Source organism: Schistocerca gregaria, chromosome 10 (assembly GCF_023897955.1).
Source record: "Schistocerca gregaria isolate iqSchGreg1 chromosome 10, iqSchGreg1.2, whole genome shotgun sequence".
Lineage (NCBI taxonomy): Eukaryota > Metazoa > Arthropoda > Insecta > Orthoptera > Acrididae > Schistocerca > Schistocerca gregaria.
In genome coordinates this window covers 145,190,375-145,215,291 of record NC_064929.1, presented here as the reverse complement: position 1 = coordinate 145,215,291, position 24,917 = coordinate 145,190,375, and the positions used below count along the sequence as shown (strand labels likewise).

At 43.7% G+C, this 24,917-nt stretch overlaps 1 protein-coding gene across 1 annotated transcript in view; it reads left to right on the top strand.

Annotated features, from left to right (window-relative positions):
• Positions 1-24,917, top strand: part of LOC126293281 (uncharacterized) — a 626,955-nt gene that overhangs the window by 387,514 nt on the left and 214,524 nt on the right. The window contains exon 3 of the mRNA XM_049986403.1: positions 2,526-2,557. Within this exon, the coding sequence (XP_049842360.1) occupies positions 2,526-2,557 (32 nt within the window). The remainder of the gene's footprint in view (positions 1-2,525; positions 2,558-24,917) is intronic.

Genomic DNA, 24,917 nt, shown 5'->3' with positions numbered 1-24,917 from the left:
TTTACATGTAGTCACTTCGTCTTAGTTTCGCCGCATTTGCTGTTTATTTCATATCTCACAGACTTGTATTTTTGTAAACCTGAAATTTCCCTCAACAGTTTTGAACTTCGTTCTTCCGTTCCGTCCATCAACGGAAAAGTTTCTTCTGTTACTTGCTATTAGTACACCTGAGTGGTTATACAGTCAGTTTTGTCAAACTCCATACCATTAAACCTTTGTAAATACTTTAAAATTTATATGTTTTGTATTTCCTTACATTTTGATACGTTTTGACTGTATGTGCCAAGTGTTTTCTGGGCACCAGAAATGCATATGTTATTGTGATCTAATGGCTATTCTGAGACCAGTGACATGAATTCAAGCATTAGTTACACCCCTTCTCCTGCACAATCGCTTTCCTGTATAAATGAACTAAGCCTACTTGCACCCCATAGTTAGGTGCATTATAAGTTGATCTTGTTTGTGTTACTTTGCTACCCCCAAGTGGTGCAATTTTTCTGTCTTCTCATTCCAAGTTACATAAACAACAGTAGTAATGACTGCAAATATTATGCTGCGTATCTGAGCGCATTTTTCTTTTCTTTCTTTTCATTACATAAAGTGTGTTATGGTGCTGATCAATATCAGTGATATGCACTGCTTTGTTCGACAGAAAGTTTGTTTCTTCGATGTTCTATAACTGAGTGTTATTGAAGAAACTGTTTTCATGTACCCATCTGCACTGCAGCTAGCTACAAGCCACGTTGTTTAACACTCTTTTGTGATTGGTGAGATAACTGGTACGATTGGTCATATCCACTTTAATTCATTTTTTTCTTTTGCTGTGCCCACTGCAGATCTCTGCGCCATAAAAATTTAGAATTCACTGACTACATAATCCTATAAACTTCGTGGACAGTTCACGTTGCTAAATTTGAATGATGGATCAAAATATGACAAGGAATATTTTTTTCATTTGGAACATATTAACATTTACTTTGATAGATAATTCAAATCGCATAGAAAACGAGCAGTAAGAATAATACTAGGGTTGCCCAATAAATAGTTGCACAAAATCTTTTTTTCTCTAAATATATTTGTTCTTAAGAGTTAGAATTTGGTAGCAATATCAGTCAACATTGTTTTCGCAGTAATATTTCTCTACATTGTCTCCATCACGTGCTGTGTCTTACACAAACGTCGTGTGGGGGGATATATCCCCTGTTTGCAAAACTATTGTCCTGCGCTCTTAGTCATGTTCTCATTGTATGAATTACGTTATTAACATCTTCAAAAGTTTGCCCGGTGAAGAGACTCCTTAAGTGCCCCAAACAAATGGAAAATGTCACAAATGTGCACCATGGTGGATGCATTAGTGATGTTTAACCCAGTTTCGTAATGTGTGCCCGGGGTCTGAGGCTATCCAGAAACAAATTTAGAAAGGATCAAACGTACCGTTCTGTTCCGCCTCAGAAGCATTAATGCCGTCTGTTAAAAAAAAAAAAAGATGGCTAATAATGCGTTTTCGGCTGGGATTAGGTACCAAAAAAATTTTATTTCTTGTGTTACCTTTCATTCATTGAACATGATGCTTTCGCTTTATTCTGTACTTCTGTGGAAAGTCTGTAACTAACTGTGCATTTAATTTTTTTCTAATATCAATATTATTTCCATGTCCTAGGAGCCCATTATATAGAGGTGGAAGCTCATTTTGGACGTTTAAGTCTGACTCATTTCATCAGAAGTTAGAGGTCAGCCGTGGAATCCGAACAGTAGTAACGAGAGGTGATGCTGGAACCTGAAGAAATGAACTAAAAGTTTTACCCAAGTGGAATGCCCTCCTCAACACACACTCCAATGTATATCTCTAGCTTATTTTCCCCCTAAATTGTCACTGTTGCCAGGTACTCCGGTATCGGAATAGCACCGAAGCGCTGGACGTAATGGCGAAGTCCTGTACCATTGGTGATCGTATAGATCTTATCTGCCACCACCATTACAGCGTGTATTTAAAGCAAGCCTGATTTTCATCCTCACAATGGCATTACTAGCACCACTCTCACGCCACTGGCGCAAAATTGGAATAGGCAGCGTGTTTCAAATGTGTAAACACGCCTATGAATTTTCATTCATGCCGCACAACCCTTCCTTGGTCCTAAGATTTTGTTTCTCCATCTGTGTATGTGTAAGTATTCTGAGAATGTATGTGTCGAGAATGGCGTAATGGGTTGTAAGACTTCAGAGAGAGCTTGATGGCGCCTTCCTTGCCAGCATTAACAACCAAACAAAGAAATAAATACACCGTTGTGCCCGAACGGTTCTAGGCGCTTCGGTCCGGAACCGCACGACTGCATCGGTCGCAGGTTCGAATCCTGCCTCTGCCATGGATGTGTGTGATGTTCTTAGGTTAGTTAGGTTTAAGTAGTTCTAAGTTCTAGGGGAGTGATGACCTCAGATGTTAAGTCCCATAGTGCTCAGAGCTATTTGATTTGAAATCAATACACAAAAATTCAACAGTTTTTTAGAACCAGTTATTTCTGTTTCAGGTGCAGAAACAGCCGAAGATCAACAGCAAGCGGTAAGTACAGACACTAGCATTTCAGTCTCATATTTCGAGAGAAAACTTGTACACGGTAACACGATTCTGTTCAAGAGAGTTTGCTTCATTGCAGTGGACTGTCTGGGGCGGACGTGGTGCTGATGAATGTTGGCAACACTGCTGACGCCTTAGCACGTGGAACGGGACGATTTTGTTTTGCTATCAGGCTAGCGACAGTGGGAGCAAAAATAATCAGATATTAGTCGATAACGCGTTTTGTATTTAACCGAACATAAAATAAGAATCTTCAGAATAGTGTCAAGCGGATGTGTTGCGTTTGTCTTCAAGTTACACCTATTTCTGAAGGCGTTTAACTTAAAATGTTGCACTACGTGGAGCATATTTGCCTGCTGACCGCTACCTACTGCGAGAGAGAATATCACATTGCGGTGCGCCCGCGTGACGTGGCACGGAAGGTGTACAACTCGTTAGGGGACGAATGAGGGAATAATTCTGAGGACGATGGAGTGCCCAAGTGGTGCAATACGCAGACTTAAGCAGACGAAAGGCCCCAGTAACTGGGAGCGACCATCTCGGAAGAGGCGAAGCTGACCGGCTGTTGGCGTGCCACACAGCAGTGGACATCCGTCTTGCTTGAATACGGTCAGATCACGTTTAGGCGACAAGGTGGTGTCGGTGGTCAAACCTCGTCGGATGCTTTCGCGCTGTGTAAAGGCGTCTTCTGACGGGACGTGAAAACGTTCGTGGACGAAGAGCTGATGACGTCACAGCTCGGAATTCGAGGCCTCGTCGGAATTCCACGTGCCACTGCATGGCGAAGCGTGAAATGAAGATTTCTTTAAAGTCAGTACCGCCATTAGACTGTTTTTTATTTGCAGTGTTGCGTTTACAAGATCATGATTTCGGCTTTACAATGCCATTATCAAGTGTTTTGCTGTTATACACCGCCTAAGATGGCATCCTGTCGTATTTAAGGGGGGTAGGAGGTCAGACGGGCCGAATTGGAGGAGGAGAGGCACCACAGGACATTTTAATTTCCACTGTCTATACTTTTACAAGTAAATTCATAAAACTTTGTCACCATGACAAGGAAGGATTCAGGATTCATACTCATAGCAGTGGTAGTAACAAAATAAATTTTTTTAACACTTGAAATTTCATCATTTTTCCCTTACTGTAGGCTGTATTTGTTGCTATAGGTACACTTTTTTTCATAAGTAAGAGAGATTCTTCGATGAATTTTGCACAGCATACAAACCACACTTACAGGTGTATGAAACGCTAGAATTTCTCAAATCTGTTAAAAACTGATGTAAAAATTTAGATTATTAACTATAAAATTTGAGTTTTTTTCTCAACATGAAGTTTAAAATGTAACAACTCATTCAGTTTTTCATAAATTAAATAAATTCTAGAGTTTCATACACCCTTTAGTATGGTTTGTATGCTGTGCAAAATTCATCGAAGAATCTCTCTTACTTATGAAGAAAAGTGTACCTATAGCAACAAATGCAGCCAATAGTAAGTGAAAAAATGATGAAATTTCACATGTTAGAAAAATTTATTTTGTTACTTTTTTGAACTTCCACTACTATGAGTATGAATCCTTTCTGGTCATGCTGGCAAAGTTTTATGAATTTACTTGTAAAAGTATATACAGTGGAAATTAAAATGTCCTGTGGTGCCTCTACTGCTCCAAGAAAAGTGTACCTATAGCAACAAATGCAGCCAATAGTAAGTGAAAAAATGATGAAATTTCACATGTTAAAAAAATTTGTTTTGTTACTTTTTTGAACTTCCACTTCTGACATCATACCCCCCCCCCCCTTAAAATACACTATTATACACATTGTCCAAGGGTCAATATTTCTGATTTCAGTCAATAATGGGATATTCAGTGACAAAGCAGTAGGCTTTTACCAGAAATATTGACTCTTAGACAATGTGTCTAATAGTGTATTTTAAATACGACAGTATGCCATCTTAGTCACTGTATAGCAGTAAAACACTTAATAATGGCATTGTAAAGCCGAAATCATGATCGTGTAAATGTAACATTACAAATAAAAAACAGTCTAATGGCGGTACTGACTTTACAGAAATATATTATGACTGGCCCCACATTATGAAAAAATTATTGTGAAATGAAGAATTCGGTCTTTCAGACTTTCGCATCATGGAGAGGAACGTGACCAGTGAAATGCATCATCGCTGTTACTCGACAAGCAGAATTTAGCAGACGCCATATTGTATTGCCATACACAGTTCAGATCTGGTGTTTTTTTTTTATATTATAGCTGACGTGGTATGAATATTAGCTGCTTCAGGGCAATAGAATGGTGGGGATATCTCGAAAACGCGTCATTTTAGGTGCAATTCTTAGAATGGCAGGAAACTACATAGGGTGTAAATTTTAAGTTGACAAACCAGAATAACTCGAAAAATAAGCTTCACACGAAAAAATGTGTAGAATCCAAAGTTGATTATTTCCGAGGGGAACATCTTCTGGTGCTCCAATTAGCCCGCCACCTCAGACCCCTGGGGGTGGGGCGGGAGGTAATTTTAAAATTTCACATGGGAACCGCCATTTTTATTGCAGAATCACATTATACATAAAAAATTACGTACATTATGTCTTAAACATTTGTCTTCATTCTTGGTAGTTGGCGCTGTAATTCAAGAAAATCCGTGCTCTCATTTCTGCGTGAGAAATGGTTACGGATAAATAAAAAATACTTATTTACTTCGTAAATTTTGATTCGCTAAAACTGAAACTCTCGCTCCCTCCCCATAGGGTGCGGCTTCATTTACATCTACATCCATACTCCGCAAGCCACCTGACGGTGCGTGGCGGAGGGTACCCTGAGTACCTCTATCGGTTCTCCCTTCTATTCCAGTCTCGTATTGTTCGTGGAAAGAAGGATTGTCGGTATGCTTCTGTGTGGGTTTGAGAGAGAGGAATTAGTGTGTTACAAATGTTGACCCAAATATTATTTTTTCCACAGATACGGATAAGTTTTGTAAAACTCTAATTCCTCTCCTTTAAACCCCACCCTATGGGGAGAGAGGGAGAGTTTTAGTTTTAGCTAATCAAAATTTACGAAGTAAGTAGGTATTTTTTATCTATCCGTAACCATTTTCCACGCAAAAATAAGAACATGGCCCTTCTTGAATAACAGCGCCAACTACCAAGAGTCAAAACAAATGTTTAAGACAAAATCTACGTAGTTTTTTATGTAGAATCTAATTCTGCAATAAAAAAAAGGGGGTTCCCATTTGAAATTTTAAAATTGCCTCCCACCCCACCCCCAGGGGGCTGGGGTGGCGGGCTAATTTTAGCACCAGCAGATGTCCCCCTCGGAAATAATCAACTTTAGATTCTACACATTTTTTAGTGTGCTAATTTTTCGAGTCATTTTAGTTTGTCAACTTAAAATTAACACCCTGTATATCAGTAGCCAAAGGCTCCTTGCGTTTGACAGTTTTAGTGTGATCATTCGTGTGCTATAAAATTACACTGCTTCAATGCTACGGCATAATGATGATCTATGAAAAGCGAGTCGTTTTTGGTACACTTGCTCATAGTTAAATATCAAACAATGACATTTGCAATTTCTGCCTGTAGACATTGTTTGCCATATTCTAACGTACCTCCACTTCTTCTATTACCCATTGATGGCAGAGACTTGCCATGACATGAGTACGAGTATCGGCGCACTAAAGGTATACGGAGAGGTCCTCCTTCCATGCCTGGTTGAGGAACGCGATTCCGAAGTTCGAGTTAACTGGCGATTTGGAAACTGCTCCTGGGAGACGCCGAAGAATCTGCGGCACTGGCTGGTGAAGAAGTTACTGTTGTCGTGGCAATGTGCTATCTTCAAACAGTGCAGGACAGCTGAATATTCCTTGGCCCAGCATTCAAAAAGTGCTGCGGACAGTCGTGAAATGGAATCTGCAGTGTTGTTCCATGCTGTAGTGGTTGCCGTGCTTTTCATACTTTATTTCTCTTCCACGTGTCCCTACAAATTGACTCCACGAAGTTTCATTGCCCTACGATTACTATTTTTACAAGCGGGACCTCCCAAACAGAGAGAATTTAATTACAACGCCCTGTATTCTCTCTGCAGGATGTTACAAAAAGGTACGGCCAAACTTTCAGGAAACATTCCTCACACACAAAGAAAGAAAATACGTTATGTGGACATGTGTCCGGAAACGCTTACTTTCCATGTTAGAGCTCATTTTATTACTTCTCTTCAAATCACATTAATCATCGAATGGAAACACACAGCAGCAGAACGTACCAGCGTGACTTCAAACACTTTGTTACAGGAAATGTTCAAAATGTCCTCCGTTAGCGAGGATACACGCATCCATCCTCCGTCGCATGGAATCCCTGATGCGCTGATGCAGCCCTGGAGGATGGCGTATTGTATCACAGCCGTCCACAATACGAGCCCGAAGAGTCTCTACATTTGGTACCGGCGTTGCGTAGACAGGAGATTTCAAATGCCCCCATAAATGAAAGTCAAGAGGGTTGAGGTCAGGAGAGCGTGGAGGCCATGGAATTGGTCCGCCTCTACCAATCCATCGGTCACCGAACCTGTTGTTGAGAAGCGTACGAACACTTCGACTGAAATGTGCAGGAGCTCCATCGTGCATGAACCACATGTTGCGTCGTACTTGTACAGGCACATGTTCTAGCAGCACAGGTAGAGTATCCCGTATGAAATCATGATAACGTGCTCCATTGAGCGTAAGTGGAAGAACATATTGACGAGACTAAAATGAGCTCTAACATGGAAATAAGGCGTTTCCGGACACATGTCCACATAACATGTTTTCTTTATTTGTGTGTGAGGAATGCTTCCTGTAGGTTTGGCCGTCCCTTTTTGTAACCCTGTATATCTCGACACGCCGCTTCCACGTACCTGTAACATATCAGCTGTGGCGGTTGAAATTACGCTCGCACATTCTAAAATCTACAGCCTCTTTAATAACAGAATCCCAGTATGTAGAAGCATGGAACAAAATGTTCATTCCATAAAACAGAGTTTTGCGTTCGTTTGTGATACTGTGCTCAGCAACTGCCGATATTTCTAGTTGTCGATTTTTTTTTTTTTTAAATCTGTTCGTGCTCTGACGTATTAGGTTGGTGCATCAATTCGTAGAGTCTTTGTTTTGGTTGTTGTTTCTCTGTTTGCCATCTGTTTATTTACTTATTGTCATTTTTTATTTGCAGTTCACTGTTGCTGCTTGAGTTTACGTAATGTCATTTTGGGATAGTGAGTGGAGCTGTGAACTCTATAAAATGGGGAGCCAAGTGGAGGAATTGGAACATTTCCGACATAGTATTGGGTTTGATTTCAATAGAGGGGTGACAGGAGCAGCAGTCGCCACAGAAACATATGCGCGTGTATGGGGCATACCGAGAACATAGTTTTCTCGTATTAAGAAGGATCGTTTTGTCATTAGGTGACTCCACACATCCAGCAAGACGTTAGGGACTTCAGGGAGATCGTTTAAACGCTTTAATTCACAATGATCCATGTCAGCGTATTCGGGAATTGAGAAATGTCACGAACTGTGATCATTGCACCGTCGTGCGCCATTTGCATACACTGGGGAAAGTTCAAAATTCCGGTGTGTGGATGGCGCATACTCTAAGCCAAAATCACAACAATTACCGGCTGGCCGTACGACGGTCTCTGCTTGCTCGTCAGCAAATGAATGCCCAAAGAAATCCACAGCTCCTTGTAGGAAGACCTGCACGCATCAACAAAAGATAATGTTACGCATCTGTTGGAACAGAGAATTACTTCGCCGACATGTAACCATCACTGCCGACATTTATTGTCAACAACTGAGTAGTCTTGCAGACGCAGTCAAAGAATAACGGCCAGCAAGACTGCGAGAAGTAATGCCACTCCACGATGGTGCCCGCCCCCACTCCACTGGAATGGCGAAAAGGCGCTATATACGAGGGGCGTTTGAAAAGTTAGTGCAAAAATAAAAACTAATTACGTGTTTGGGGTAAGCCTTTTTTTATTTTTCGACGTAGTCTCCTTTCAGACTTATACACTTCGTCCAACGCTTTTCTAATTTGTCGATCGCTTCCGAATAACAGGAATTGTCCAAGCCTGCAGAATAGCTATTAGTTGCTGCAATCACTTCCTCGTTTGAATACAATCTTTGCCGCACCGGCCATTTGTTCAAATTCGGGAACAAATAGTAGTCCGAGGGAGCCAAGTCTGGAGAATAGGGGGTATGTGAAAAGAGTTGGAATCCTATTTCCATTAATTTTGGGACCACAACTGTTGAGGTGTGTGCTAGTGCATTGTCGTGGTGGAAAACGACTTTTCTTCGGTCCTATAGCCGGCGTTTTTCTTGCAGCTCGGTTTTCAAACGGTCCAATAAGGATGAATAATATGCACTTGTAATAGTTTTACCCTTTTCCAGATAGTCGATGAGGATTCTCCCATGCGAATCGCAAAAGAGTCCTGATTATCTTCCCAGCTGAAGGAATCGTCTTCACCTTTTTTGGTACAGATTCTCCCTTGGTAGCCCATTGTTTAGATTGTTGTTTAGTCCCAGGAGTATAGTAATGTATTCATGTTTCGACTACAGTGACGAAACGACGCTTAAAGTCCTGCGGATTCTTCCTGAGTAGCTGCAAACCATCCTTGCAACACTTCTCACGATTCCGTTTTTGGTAAAGCGTGAGCAGTCTCGGAACCCATCTTGCGGATAGCTTTCTCATGTGCAAATGTTAATTCAAATGTACCCATTTATTCGAGATGCCCACAGCACTAGCAATCTGACGCACCTTAACTCTTCTGACACCCATCACCATATCACGGATTTTATCAGTGATTTCTCGAGTCGTAGCCTCCACAGGGCGTCCAGAACGTTCAGCATCACTTGTGCCCATATGGCCATTCCGAAAATTTTGAAACCACTTATAAACTGTTCTAATCGAAGATGCAGAGTCACCGTAATGTTTGTCAGGGTTCTCTTTAGTCTCCTGCGGCGTTTTGCCTTTGATAAAGTAATGTTTAATCCCCACACGAAATTCTTCTTCCATTTTTGACACTCACTGGTCTTCGTTCATTCACACAAATGCCAAACACAAAGAAAAAGACCAATATGGCTGAAACGGTGTGCGTTATTTCCGCCGGCCACTGTCGCGGAGCGGCTCTAGGGGCTTCAATGCAGAACCGCGCTGCTGCTATTGTCACAGGTTCGAATCCTGCCTCGGGCATGGATGTGTGTGATGTCCTTACGTCAGTTAGGTTTAAGTATTTCTAAGTCTATGGGACTGATGACCTCAGATGTTATATCCCATAGTGCTCAGAGCCATTTGAACCATTTTGCGGTCTTTCCAAAGCTGATACTGACTAAATACGACCTCGATACGCGCCGGTGGTGCCATCTTGCGCCCTCTGGTTTCCCGTTCTCTAACGAACAACCTTTCCGGATGAAAATATGCTCGGAACATGGCTCGACGAGTCCTTAGCCTCAAAGACACGTCATTTCTACAGTCGCGGAATCGGAAAGTTGTCCCATCGTCGGCAGAATGTTATAAATGGTCAAGGAGAATATACGTAGGTTGGAACTTAAATAGTGGCAACACTGCTGCAGTCGTTGATAGCACACGTTGTTGACATACCTACCTTACCTCCGAGCAAATGGACTCGCCCGAACCCACGTCGCCGGCGTACACACAATCGAGGGAAAGTCACTTGTGAGCGAGCGGTCTAACGTAACGGTGTCATTGTGTTTTCGAAACAGTAACAACGGAGTTGGATCAACACTAAATGTGCCAAAGGTCTTACAGCACGACAGTGTCATCAGAGACGGGGAATCGGCATTGCTGTACAGAACAGTGGCACGTTGGGTAAAATCCTTCAACGAAGGTCGGCAGACATTCATCGGGCAAGTTGTCATAGCGTCTCTGAAGAGGTAGTGCATGCTGTTGCCGCGTTAGTGGACAGCGATCGGGGCCATACGATTCGTGAGCTTCCCCACGAAACCGGATTAGCGCATACGACGGTGCTTCGCATCCTAAAGGACGGCCTGGGCATGGGAGAAATTACATCACGATGGGTGAGAGGTTCCATGTCGTATTTTGCATGTCTCCTCTCATTTTCATCAACTTTATTAATATTATGTGTCATTGCACGGTATTGTAATGAGGGTATTTGTACTGAGAGCTCAAAAAATACTTCTCACTTGATTCCTACACATGTTTGGTTATTTCCGTGGGTGGCTTGTGCGAACCAAGCATCGGAGGACGCGATACACTGCGTTTCCAGTTGGGGGCTGCACTTCCCTGAATTCTGAGAAGATCGTACAATAGGCTTAAGCGCCTGGCGGAAAGACTGACGTATGCGGGGCGAAACGACCTGCGAGACGTATAAATGTCGCCGCAGTTTGTGTGTTTACCGTTCCGGCGCGTCCAGAACGAAGACTCCTGGCACCGACTGACTGCATTGTCCTCTTAATTCTGAGAATACCTGTGGACTGTGCCCTGCTGGGTGCGACTGTCTGCCGCCGGATGGCCGGTTGTCTAGGCAGGTTGTTTTCGTAGCCGGTCAAACGGCAGGTTCAGTGCCCTCAGATGAATAGCAGAGACATGATTGGTCAACTTAAACTGAGGTTAGTTGACGTCATAAAGCCCTGCTCGAAATTGGAGGGAACGGTAGCTATTGGCGCGAATGGTGTTCTGAGACAGTGTGGGGAAATTTTGGAAGCAGCTCTGAATGCTGATTCGTGGTTTTTCGGGGAGAGTAGGGAGTTGAGCAATGCTGGCTTCGCTCTTGCATCACATCACAGAGTGGAATTTCGGGATCTGATCTTCGCCGTAGTCGGACGGTCTTGCGACTTGGTTGCTCTTTTTCGGAAGAACTTAGAATTCTTCGGACAGCCTTCGAGGCCAGGGGTTGACACAGAGTTGCTGCACGGCAGAAGTCGGCCCCTACATCATCAGGACACTGCCTACCGACGACGTGCTGGAGATTTCACTACTGGTACAGTATTTTGCGGCTCCGGCAATGTAGGACCTTATCAATTTTATACTGAAGTCCTCAACAGCACGCGCGCTTGGTTTGCTACAAGTCCACCTTGCTTGTTTCTCCATGTGATCCCATTTGAGCTCTCTAATTGCGCGATACTGCTATATAGTCAGGAGATTAATATTTGATTCAGTAGGACCTCCAGTCATTATCGTCCATCTATTGCATCACAGAGAGTAGGAGCCCCTTGTTCTCGAGCCAACTCTAATTCTCATAATATTTCAATATACCCTATTCTTTAACTTATTGTGTGTGTGTTGACGATGTTGTGCATTTATGTTCTGATGTATAATGGATCTCATTGTAATATTTAATCCGCATATCATTTCGTAGATATAAGCAGAATCACGTTTCCTGTTATTTATTATGATAAAGTTCTCTTTTTTTTAGTAGAGTACGATTTTTATTAAATTATTGTGAATGTGCACTCCTTATTTTACCAACTAGCAGGGTCCACCATCATTTCTTTCCGATGGGTGCATAATTAATTAGCTGGTAGATGAGGACGGGGTCGAGTGGATGTCTCGTTGTCATGCAAAATTCGTCTGAATTAAAGAGGTACAAACTCTTCTCCACCCCGGCACCTTGCATGGGTTCCGGACGACTTGACGGAAATGCAGAAATGGATGCGTTACGACGCTGCTCAGACGCACTTGGAGTGCTATGAGCGCGGAGGAGACACTTTCCTACGTCGTAGAGTAATACTGGATGAGACACGGGTCACAACGTACGAGCCAAAACTGAAACACCATTCCAACGAATGGCGTAATAACGGGTCGCTGTGAAAGTCGAAAGTGCGTCAGAGCCCCGGTATGGTGAAGGTTACGGAGATTCTCTTGTACGACTGTGACGGTGTTATCCTAACGCATTACGTTCCTCCACGGCAGACTGTCAATGCACAGTATTACTGATCGTTTTTGGAGCATCACCTGCGACCAGCTTTGCCAAAGAAGCGGCGAAGCAGTGTCTCAATTGTTGCTTGGTTTCTGGGTCACTCCCATATGTTTTCTCTAATAGGGAACAGAACATGGGGACACCTTGGTTATGCTATTTCCTCGAACTTTGTGCATCTGGTTAACCTTTTTACTTTTGAATGTGGCGCTCTAGATACAAACGGGGCGAAATTGTGTTTTCTAGCTCAAGAGCAAACTTACTATTAAAGTTGCGAGAAACGGTTCCACAGCTCACAGAGGAAAAAATTAATTCATTTGTAAAGGAAAGAATCCACTCTACAGACGAACGACGTTTGGTTCCCGGCTTCTGGACTCAGGATTAAATTACATTCATTAATCTGTTGGCGAGATACTTTCCCCCGTTCAGAAATTCGTTTAATTAACGGGAAAATGCCGTCCACTTCGCGTCGTTTTTCTCTGCTCTGATTACGCATTAGAGAAAAATGCTCTCCGTCTGTGTGTTTTCTCATTAAACAGAACGCAGGAAAGCCTCCTGTTACATGTTTAAGATTATCCTGACTTGCTCGGCTATCAAGTTGTGATCGCTGCTAGACGCCAATGGACAAAGACAGGAGAAATTATTCAAACACAACTTCTGCTGGTTTATGAGTGCCTATCTGCAGAACTGGGAGTACAAGCGGTCTTCTGCATTGGTGGAAATGCTAACTTAGGTTTAGCCCACGTGACGAAGACGAAACTTGACACGATCCAGATACAACAGGGCGAGATCAACTTACAGTTCATTTGAAATAAATAAGAGCCCCGAGTAATACAGAGCGAGGTGGCGCAGTGGTTAGTACACTGGACTCGCTCTGGGAGGACGACGGTTCAATCCCGCGTTCGGCCATCCTGATTTAGGTTTTCCGTGATTTCCCTTAATCGCTTCAGGCAAATGCTGGGATGGTTCCTTTGAAAGGCCACGGCCGACTTCCTTCCCCATCCTTCCCTAATCCAATGAGACCGATGACCTCGCTGTTTGGTCTCTTCCACCAAATCAACTCAACCCGAGTAATAAAAGTGGAATCTCGTCAAGTCCCGTTGACATATGCGTCTTCAAGCTAGCGGGGGGGGGGGGGGGGGGGGAGGAGGAATTCTTCCCTCCAATTCAGTAAGGTGTCCACAATGACTTATGTGACAGCAGCCTGTACCCGATTGTTTTCACCTTCCTTCAGTGTATTTCGCTCCATCACCCTCCCAGATGGGCCTTCTCAAAAGCTGATTGGGGTGCCTCCTCCTCTGCTACCGTCTCCCCTGTACTACTACACAGTAGTATTGATGCGTTTACACTTTGACTGCCAACATTCTTTCCACAGCTGTTTCAGCCATTCCTTCTTCCTCAGGACTCCCCCCCCCCCATCGGAAGATGGTCCCTTGGTGGACTCAGGAAATTGCAGCGGCCAGAAAAGACTGCTGCAGCCGTGCTCTTCAACACTTCTACCCTTCTACTGCTCTCGTTCTGATCTTTAAACGATTCCGTGCCCGGGGTGGGGGAAGGAGGAAGCAGATGGGACAGGAGCACGTACTTGCCCCCTCCCTAGAAACTGGTGTTCATTTATTCATTACGGGATCGCAAACGAATTACACTGGATGCAACAAGATTTTTTGTGTCATCTACAAAATTTAGTTATTGTGGCTTGCCACTGACCGACTATGTTATATCAAAAATGACAGTTTGAGTTTCATTTACAGTGTAGGTTAATAATGTGAGGGATAATTTTTAGAAAGCAAACCAAATACATGAACTTTAAATACTGAGAAGAGTTAATAAATTACACTCCTGGAAATGGAAAAAAGAACACATTGACACCGGTGTGTCAGGCCCACCATACTTGCTCCGGACACTGCGAGAGGGCTGTACAAGCAATGATCACACGCACGGCACAGCGGACACACCAGGAACCGCGGTGTTGGCCGTCGAATGGCGCTACCTGCGCAGCATTTGTGCACCGCCGCCGTCACTGTCAGCCAGTTTGCCATGGCATACGGAGCTCCATCGCAGTCTTTAACACTGGTAGCATGCTGCGACAGCCTGGACGTGAACCGTATGTGCAGTTGACGGACTTTGAGCGAGGGCGTATAGTGGGCATGCGGGAGGCCGGGTGGACGTACCGCCGAATTGCTCAGCACGTGGGGCGTGAGGTCTCCACAGTACATCGATGTTGTCGCCAGTGGTCGGCGGAAGGTGCACGTGCCCGTCGACCTGGGACCGGATCGCAGCGACGCACGGATGCACGCCTAGACCGTAGGATCCTACGCAGTGCCGTAGGGGACCGCACCGCCATTTCCCAGCAAATTAGGGACACTGTTGCTCCTGGGGTATCGGCGAGGACCATTCGCAACCGTCTTCATGAAGCTGGGCTACGGTCCCGCACACCGTTAGGCCGTCTTCCGCTCACGCCCCAACATCGTACAGCCCGCCTCCAGTGGTGTCGCGACAGGCGTGAATGGAGGGACGAATGGAGACGTGTCGTCTTCAGCGATGAGAGTCGCTTCTGCCTTGGTGCCAATGATGGTCGTATGCGTGTTTGGCGCCGTGCAGGTGAGCGCCACAATCAGGACTGCATACGACCGAGGCACACAGGGCCAACACCCGGCATCATGGTGTGGGGAGCGATCTCCTACACTGGCCGTACACCTCTGGTGATCGTCGAGGGGACACTGAATAGTGCACGGTACATCCAAACCGTCATCGAACCCATTCCTAGACCGGCGAGGGAACTTGCTGTTCCAACAGGACAATGCACGGCCGCATGTATCCCGTGCCACCCAACGTGCTCTAGAAGGTGTAAGTCAACTACCATGGCCAGCAAGATCTCCGGATCTGTCCCCCATTGAGCATGTTTGGGACTGGATGAAGCGTCGTCTCACGCGGTCTGCACGTCCAGCACGAACGCTGGTCCAATTGAGGCGCCAGGTAGAAATGGCATGGCAAGCCGTTCTACAGGACTACATCCAGCATCTCTACGATCGTCTCCATGGGAGAATAGCAGCCTGCATTGCTGCGAAAGGTGGATATACACTGTACTAGTGCCGACATTGTGCATGCTCTGTTGCCTGCCTTGGTTGCCTGTGGTTCTGTCAGTATGATCATGTGATGTATCTGACCCCAGGAATGTGTCAATAAAGTTTCCCCTTCCTGGGACAATGAATTCACGGTGTTCTTATTTCAATTTCCAGGAGTGTATATACAAAAAGAAAGATCAGTGTGGATAGAGACAGAAAAGATCAAGCAATTTTTATATAATTATGTTTCATTAGAACCAACGTTTATTACGTAAAAATTAGATAGTTCACAAGACAGTTTTCATCTAAAGCAATCGATTGCATTATTTCACGTGCGCACATTCGATCTCAGATTAATTAAAAGAGAATGCTGTACCACATGGTATTATCCACTCTCTAAAAACTCAACTGTTCCTTTATCACAGAACACACAGAATTGTCTAGATGGCACATATGGTATAATATCTCAACATACGGCCGTATGTTCATTACAGTAATTAAAGTTTTTCGTCAGTTGGTATAAGGAAATGCTCAAAAAATTCGACTAAGGACATTCCAAATCAGTATATCGGGGAACCGTAAAATTTCGTTTCTGTGTATGTCGATATTTGTCATTTATCGGCTCATAGTAAAATTCAAAGTCGTGCCAAAGACGAACATAACCATTTCCAGTCCATGATAGGTTCAGTTGACTACAGGACCCAGTCCATTCCATGTAAACACAGCCCACGCCATCTTGGAGCCATCATCAGCTTACACAGTGCCTTGTTGACAACTTGTGTCCATACTTCGTGTGGTCTGCACCACACTGCAACCCTACCATCAGCTCTAGGGTCCAACTGATATGGTCACGAGGCCAAGAGAGGCAAAGTCGCGCTCTTAACAAAGGCACTCGAGTCGGTCCTCTGCTGCCATAGCCCATTGACGCCAAATTTTGCCGTACTCTACTAGCGGATACGTTCGCCATACGTCCCACATTGATTTCTGCGGTTATTTCCGGCAGTGTTGCTTGTCTGTTTGCTCTGACAACTCCAAAGGACGTCGCTGCTCTTGATCCTTACGTGAACCCCCGTCGACCACTGCTCTGTCCGTGTTGAGAGGCCGTACCAGAAATTTAGTATTCTAGCCACACTATTGACGTGGATCTTGGTATACTGAATAGCCAAATGATTTCCAAAATGGAATGTCCAATGCGTCTAGCTCCAACTACCATGTTTTTTGTTGTTGTGGTCTTCAGTCCTTAACTGGTTTGATGATCTCCCAGTACCTACTGCAGCCTACATCCTTCTGAATCTGCTTAGTGTATTCATCTCTTGGTCTCCCTCTACGATTTTTACTCTCCACGCTGCCCTCCAATACTAAATTTGTGATCCTTTGATACCTCAGAACATGTCCTACCAACCGATCCCTTCTTCTAGTCAAGTTGTGCCACAAACTTCTCCTATTCAGTACCTCCTCATTAGTTGTGTGATCTAACCAACTAATCTTCAGCAATCTTATGTAGCACCACATTTCGAAAGCTTCGATTCTCTTCTTGTCCAAACTATTTATCGTCCACGTTTCACTTTCATACATGACTACACTCCATACAAATACTTTCAGAAACGACAGCCTGACACTTAAATCTATACCTGATGTTAACAAATTTCTCTTCTTCAGAAACGCTTTCCTTGCCATTGCCAGTCTACGTTTTATATCCTCTCTACTTCGACCATCATCAGTTATTTTGCTCCCCAAATAGCAAAACCCCTTTACTGCTTTAAGCGTCTCATTTCCTAATGTAATTCCCTCAACATCACCCGGGGTAACTCGACTACATTCCATTATCCTCGTTTTGCTTTTGTTGATGTTCATCTTATATCCTGAAGACACTATCCATTCCGTTCAACTGCTCTTCCAAGTCCTTTGCTGTATCTGACAATTACAATGTCATCAGCGAACCTCAAAGTTTTTATTTCTTCTCCATGGATTTTAATACCTACTCCGAATTTTTCTTTTGTTTCCTTTACTGCTTGCTCAATATACAGATTGAATAACATCGGGGAGAGGCTACAACCCTGTCTCACTGCCTTCCCAACCACTGCTTTCCTTTCAAGTCCCTCGATTCTCATAACTGCCATCTGGTTTCTGCACAAATTGTAAATAGCCTTTCGCTCCCTGTATTTTACTCCTGCCATCTTTAGAATTTGAAAGAGAACATTGTCAAAAGCTTTATCCAAGTCTACAAATGCTAGAAACGTAGGTTTGCCTTTTTTTAATCTAGCTTCTAATACTAGTCGTAGGGTCAGTATTGCCTCACGTGTTCAAACATTTCTACGGAAGCCAAACTGATCTTCCCCGAGTTCGGCTTCTACCAGTTTTTCCATTCGTCTGTAAAGACCATTCCGCTTTCAAACTCTGTCAATCCCCGTCGTGTGGCCACAATCATGTTGGACATCTTTTAACGTGAATCACCTAAGACAATCGACAGATCCGCCAATGCACTGTACTATCATTCTTGTGTGCGTGATATATCCGCTGCCCATATATGAGGGTGAGTCAAACGAAAACCTTAAATTTTTAATAACAAATCGAAATTTCGCGCCATTATCCTGTAAGTTGGTGAGCGTGCTACATAAAGCGTGCAGAATGGCCTGTAGGTCGCAGCATAGTGCAGATGCACACATACCGTCGCAGTATCAGTATGAAGATGGCCGCCCCACTAGACTTGCCCCACGGAAGAACAGCGTTCTATTATTTGATTTTTGCGTAGTGAAGGTGTGAAACCTTTTGAAATTCGTCGACGAATGAAAGTTCAGTACGGTGATGCATGTGTGCCACAGCAGAAAGTCTACGAATGGAGCAGGACGTTCGCAAATGGTGTGATTTCAGTGGGAGATGCTCCTTGTCCAAATGAGGCACAACGTGTTGTGACTCCACAGAACATTGCAGCAGTTGAAGCCATAGTGGAGGAAAACCGCCGAGTGACACTGAATGACGTTGGAACATGTTTACAGATTAGTCATGGGTCAGCACACCACACTGTGCACGATGTGCTCCAGTTTCACAAAGTGTCTGCGAGATGGGTGACTCGGCAGCTGACTCCTGAAATGAGAGAACGACGTGTTGATGCTTGTGAAGAACTTCTTCGGCACTTTGAAAGAGAAGCTGATGATTTCCTTGCAAGAATCGTTACTGGTGACGAAAGCTGGGTTCACTTCCACCAACCGGAAATGAAGAGAGCGAGCAAGGAATGGCGCCATTCCTTATCACCAAACCCAAAGAAGTTCGAACAGAACCATCAGCAGGAAACGTTATGCTGACTCTCTTTTGGGACGAAAAAGGCGTCATTTTGGAGCATTACATGCCTAGAGGGACCACTGTCACCAGTGAGTCGTATACAGATCTCCTAAAAAATCATCTGCGGCCTGCAATCAAATCAGAGCGACGTGGATTGCTGTCAGCAGGTGTCCTTTTGCAACACGACAATGCAAGGTACCACACCGCCTGTACAACAGTTGCAACAATCACAGACCTGCATTCTGTGTGTCTTCCTCACCCACCATATTCACCAGACCTTGTCCCTAGTCATTTCCATGTGTTAGGACCACTCAAAGACGCACTGGGAGGAAAGACGTTCCGATTTGATGAAGAGATACGCCACGCGGTGCATGAGTGGTTGCGAGGACTATCAAAAGAATTCTTTTCTAAAGGAATATATGCGCTGGAGGACTTGCATTGAGGGTGGGGGGGGGGAGATAATGTTGAAAAGTGATACAGCTTTGTACCACTTCTGCACAATAAATAATATTTTAAAAAATATTTAAGGTTTTCATTTGACTCCCCCTCGCATGGACATATCGGAATCATATGAATTTCCTCCCCTCTGCGTGTACCACACTTTTACATTTTTTAACATTCAAACCAAGTCACCAATTTCAAAGGTCATTCACAGCCATTCGAATGGAAAGAAAAGGTAGGAAGGAGATTAGGGTTTAATGCCCCAACGATGTCATTAGTGACGGCGCAGAAAGCTGGAATGTTTCGAGGATGGGAAAGGAAATGGGCTGTGCCCTTCTGGCTGTGCATTTGTTGGCGCAATTCAGGGAAAGCCTAAATATGGATAGCCAGACGAGGATTTGAACCGACGTCCTCCCGAATACAATTCCAGTGTGCTAACGAATGCGGTGCCTCGCTCTGTGTCAGCGGACAGTAGATTTTCGTTTCCAGAATCATCTTTGTACCAAAAAAACAGCAAGAACGTATCAAGCGAAAGAAATGGTGGTTGATGGAGCAACAGTGATAGCGATCACGTTTCCAGGCACGCCTTCTGGAATGAGCTCGAAATTAAAAACAAACCCATTCCAGCGACTGCCATTCCGGTGGTCGGAAATTAAAGAGGCACCTCGCAGAGAAAGCGAAATTAACCGGCCCGGTTTCGAGTTAATTGAATTTTTTTTTCTGTCGGTCTGTGGGGCCGTTTCGCTCTCGGCTGTCTACAAATATTCGGAGGTACCGCGAGGTCACCCCGCCACCGCTGTGGGGTTTTTCTATCGTCCCACGCAGTCCACAGCCCCAGCTGGCTACAAAAGACAGCCGGATGCACCTCCTAATTGCAGAAACTTAAACCAGACACCGCGGCCGGGCTAAGCCGTGCTCTTCCGCGGGACATTTACAAAGGGCGAAAGTCCCCACTGCCAGCCACTCTCCCAACCGCGCCATTAACGTCTGAGACAGCTGCCGTCCGTCTCCCGGGCGACGGGGCAGATAAGGCCACACCGTGCCGTATCACAGGCGACTTCTGCACAGCAAAACCTCGCTAAGCCCTCACACTCATTTACCTACGTGCCGGAAAGAGTTTCATTCGCGAGCGATAACAAGCAAAGCACTTACGTCTGCTATTTCCTCTCTTTCCATTTTCTGTTAGAATATTTCGTATGACGACTATGAAAAAAAAGCAGAGGACCAACATTTTCCTTTTCGTACCTTTTTCGGAACACACGACGTGACGTCAAACCCAGTTATATTTATTCGTCTAAATAATGATATTAACACTCGTCTGCGTCTTTCTCCTACCAGTAGCTGAAATTAATTGCGTCTCCAGTATCACTCTAAAAGGTGCATTGGAGACAAGAGGAATTTTTTAAATGGGAATCACAGGATCATCTGATATTCGAGAAGACCCAGCACCCGCTCCATAGAGTCGGTGAACAGCAGGGGTATCAATGATGGAAGGCTGACAACAATAAATAAAATGAAACATCTTGTCTGTTCGTCGACATCTACGTGATTACTCTGGTATTCACAATAAAGTACCTGGTAGAGGGATCAATGAATCACCTTCACGCTGTCTCTCTACCATTCAAGTGTCAAACGGCACGCGGGAAAAACGAGCACTTAAATTTTTCCATTCAAGCCCTGATTTCTCTTATTTTATCGTGATGATCATTTCTCCCTATGTAAGTGGGTCCCAACGGAATGCTTCCGCAATCGGAGGAGAAAACTGGTGATTGAAATTTCATGTGAAGATACCGTCGCAACGAAAAGCTCCTTTGCTTTAATGATTGCCAATCCAATTCACGTTTCATGTCTGTGACACTATCTCCCCTGTTTCGCGATAATACAAAACGAGCTGCCCTTCTTTGTACTTTTTCGATGTCATCCGTCAGTCCCACCTGATGCGGATCCCACACCGCACAGCATTACTCCAGAATAGGGCGGACAAGCGTGGTGTAAGCAGTCTCTTTAGTAGACCTGCTGCACATTCTAAGTGCTCTGCCAATGAATCGCAGTCTTTGATTTGCTCTACCCAGAATATTATCTATGTGATCGTTCTAAATTAGGTTATCTGCAATTGTAATCCCTAAGTATTTAGCTGAATTTACAGCCATCAGATTTGTGTGACTTATCGCGTAATCGAAATTTAGATGCTTTCTTTTAGTACTCGTGTGAATAACTTCACACTTTTCTTTATTCAGGGTCAATTGACACTTTTCGCACCATACAGATATCTTATCTAAATTATTTTGCAAGTCGTTTTGATCATCTGATGACTTTACAAGACGGTAAATGACAGCATTATCTGCAAACAATCTAAGACGGCTACTCAGATTGTCTCCTATGTCGTTAATATAGATCAACAACAATAGAGGGCCTATAACACTTCCTTGGGGAACGCCGGATGTTGCTGCTGTTTTAATCTATGATTTTCCGTCTATTACTACGAACTGTGATCTTTCTAACAGGAGATCACTTACACCCACAACGAAAAATGTGTTTTAATGATCTTCTTTAAATAAGGTCTCCAGACTCTTACGCACGTTGAAAAGTAGCTCTCAAATTAGCGTTGGTAACAGCGTTACACACTCCCCAAGTCCCTCCTAGAAGCTACAGTAGATACTGCGGCAGAAATCCGTGTGTCCTGCACTCTTTCGCAGAAGAGAATTCCTTCCTCCCATCCTTAAATAAACCTCCACTCTTGAAATTTTAAACATTGTTATAGGCTGAAGTCCAGCAACCGTGCGCAATTTAATTACAGAACGTACGTATGTCCACCTAGGCTGAATAAAATTGTTGTCAAATTGACCATGGTTTCGACAGCTCTAGGGCGGTCTTTATCAGAATAAAAATTACATGTAATCCTATGTAATTACAGTTCCAGAAAAACTAGATAATTTATTCCAGAGAAAAGGCTTTACAAACGGGGAAACGCATTAACGCGATGGTCCATTAAGTTTCGCATTAACTGACTGAATTGATGAGAGTCCGGATGAAGGATACCCTGCAAAATTCTGTCGAATTTGCGCGTTGTGTTGTGAAAATCCCAAGCTCGTTGGAGGGCCTCTAATGTTATGTGTGCCTCACTGCTTTTTTAAAACTAATTTGTGCCTGATTTTATTCTGAGAAGCTCAGTAATGTATATAAATACCGTAAATGTAAATTTTATTCAAAAAGTAGTTGAAGTGAAGTGAAGCGCAGCTGGACAGCAAGAAACTCTTTAGCGCGCAATCCCCGCAACGATAGTAGTCGTGAATCTTTGAGTATGGACTCTAAAAACAAGAAAATTGATTTATTAAGAAGAAGAGAACAGTTAATCTGTATCTTGTGGAAAGAGGACGTGTTGCTAGGCCTTCGCTCAAAATGTATTGTTACATTTAATGAAAATTGATATTTTAGCGATAAATCCGAGTAAAGAGTGTGGTAGAGTTGCCAAAAATTTATGTATACAAACTTTCTGGAAGTGAAGAACAGAAATATCTTGTTTTTGGAAAAGGAGGTGAACTTCACTGTAGTCGCCGTCTATCAATCGACAGAATTGTAAGTGTACAAAGTTCACTAAAATACAGGAAAAGAAATGCATTCTCTATAGTTTTCATTCAATACGTAACAACCTCTGTCTGTGTCTGTCGACACAGAAAGTGAAACTGCATAGTGCATGTTGGAAAACGCACCCAGGAATGTTATAGGGAAGCAGTCTAATCACGCCATATAGAACTCATATGCTTTCCATTTTGTGCCAGCCTAGTCCGCTGTAACTAGCTATGATGTCATGAATGATGCACAATACCTTAAAAGTAAAGTAAATAGCATGTCAGGAGTGATGCTAAAATAATAATGTGTTAAGTTTCAGTTTAGTAACTTTAACAGTTTTCGAAATTTGGACGTTTTACGTAAAAATCATCGGCGCAACAGGAAGTGGGCTAGAAACTTCAAAATTTATATTCAGATTCCTTTTTCATTTTAATTTAATGGAAACAGCATGCTGTATCTCACAAAGTCATATTTTGTTTGAAATTAATGATATTCTGTTTTCGTGTCCTAAAAGTACAGAAGCAAGATAGATTAAGTAAGTGATGTGATAAAGTTAGGATGTTTAGGTTCAGGTAGAATGGAGATACGCCATAATAACGAAGATGTGAGAAGTTTTCAAAAGGTAGATATAAAACTATAGATGTAGTGTCTCTCCAAAGGGCAAGTTCAGAGCTCATCAATTGCGTGGAGTGCAACTAAAATAAATCTCTCGCCAAAAGTATTTAACCTAGCCACGTCAGAATTTTCTTACAAATACTTACTTGTGCGCTTATTGCACAATTAAATTGAGAGCTTCATCGGCTGTCAGCGAATGAAGCAATTAATTAGTAACTTTGTGTTCTACGAGCCGAGCGGCTAGTTGGGAAGGCAAATGTTGTCGGCTGTGCCTTCGGCGGTCCGCACTACGGCTATACACATAAGAGTGCTGCGAGCTAGAGTCAGGCCCCAGTTCTTTTCTATATTCCATGTCGGAAGCCGCATCGAGTCTGTGCAGTTGCAAGGTACAGCCTTGGATGCTGTACTATGTAACTGGGTATGCACGCAACAATGAGTTCTCATTGTGGTAAAGTGTTAACTGCGGAACGACTTCAGTGATTTATTATCTGTTTGCGTATGTCGTATTTTCACGTGTCGCTGCAGGACAGACCTTCTACCATTACTAGCGTGTCATTTGATGACTGTTGTTATGGTCTTCAGTCCTGAGACTGGTTTGGTGCGGTTCTCCATGCTACTCTATCCTGTGCAAGCTTCTTCATCTCCCAGTACCTACTGCAACCTACATCCTTCTGAATCTGCTTAGTGTATTCATCCCTTGGTCTCCCTCTGCGATTTTTACCCTCCACGCTGCCCTCTAATACTAAATTTGTGATCCCTTGATGCCTCAGAACGTGATCTACCAACCGATGCCTTATGATCAATAACATAAGAGTGGGCACAGTGAATTTTAATTACAGGCATCACGTTTTAGCTAATCACTTTCTGGTTGCTAACACTGTAGTCAGAGAGCCTGTGTTGAGAATAGTAAGAATAGAGGAAATTTTCCACTCCCCACCCCACAACGTGTCCTCGCTCATGTGACGGAGAATGGGCGCAATGCAATGAGACGACGAGAAAGTGGGCTAAAGATCTCGATGCATGATGGACACAATGCACCATGTAAGGCGCCCTTCCCCAATGGGCTCGCTCTTAAGGAAAATTTTGGAAAATAGAGGTCAAATCCTACAGGGGACCATCACCTCCAGGGGGGCAAGAGCTTCACAAACTAAGCAACTCAATAACGCGTCGGTCCACCTCTGGCCCTTAAGAAAGCAGTTGTTTTCCTTAGCCCTTATTGATAGAATTGTTACATGTCCTCCTCCGGGACATTGTACCAAATTCTGTCTAATTGATGCGTTAGATCGACAACATCCCGATCCGGTTGGAGAGCCCTGCACACAATTCTGCAAACGTTCTCAACTGGGGACATGAGCGGGCAAGATAGGATTTGGCAAGCACTAAAACAAGCAGTAGGAACTCTCCCTATGTACCGTTGGGCATTGTCTTGCTGAGATGTAAGCA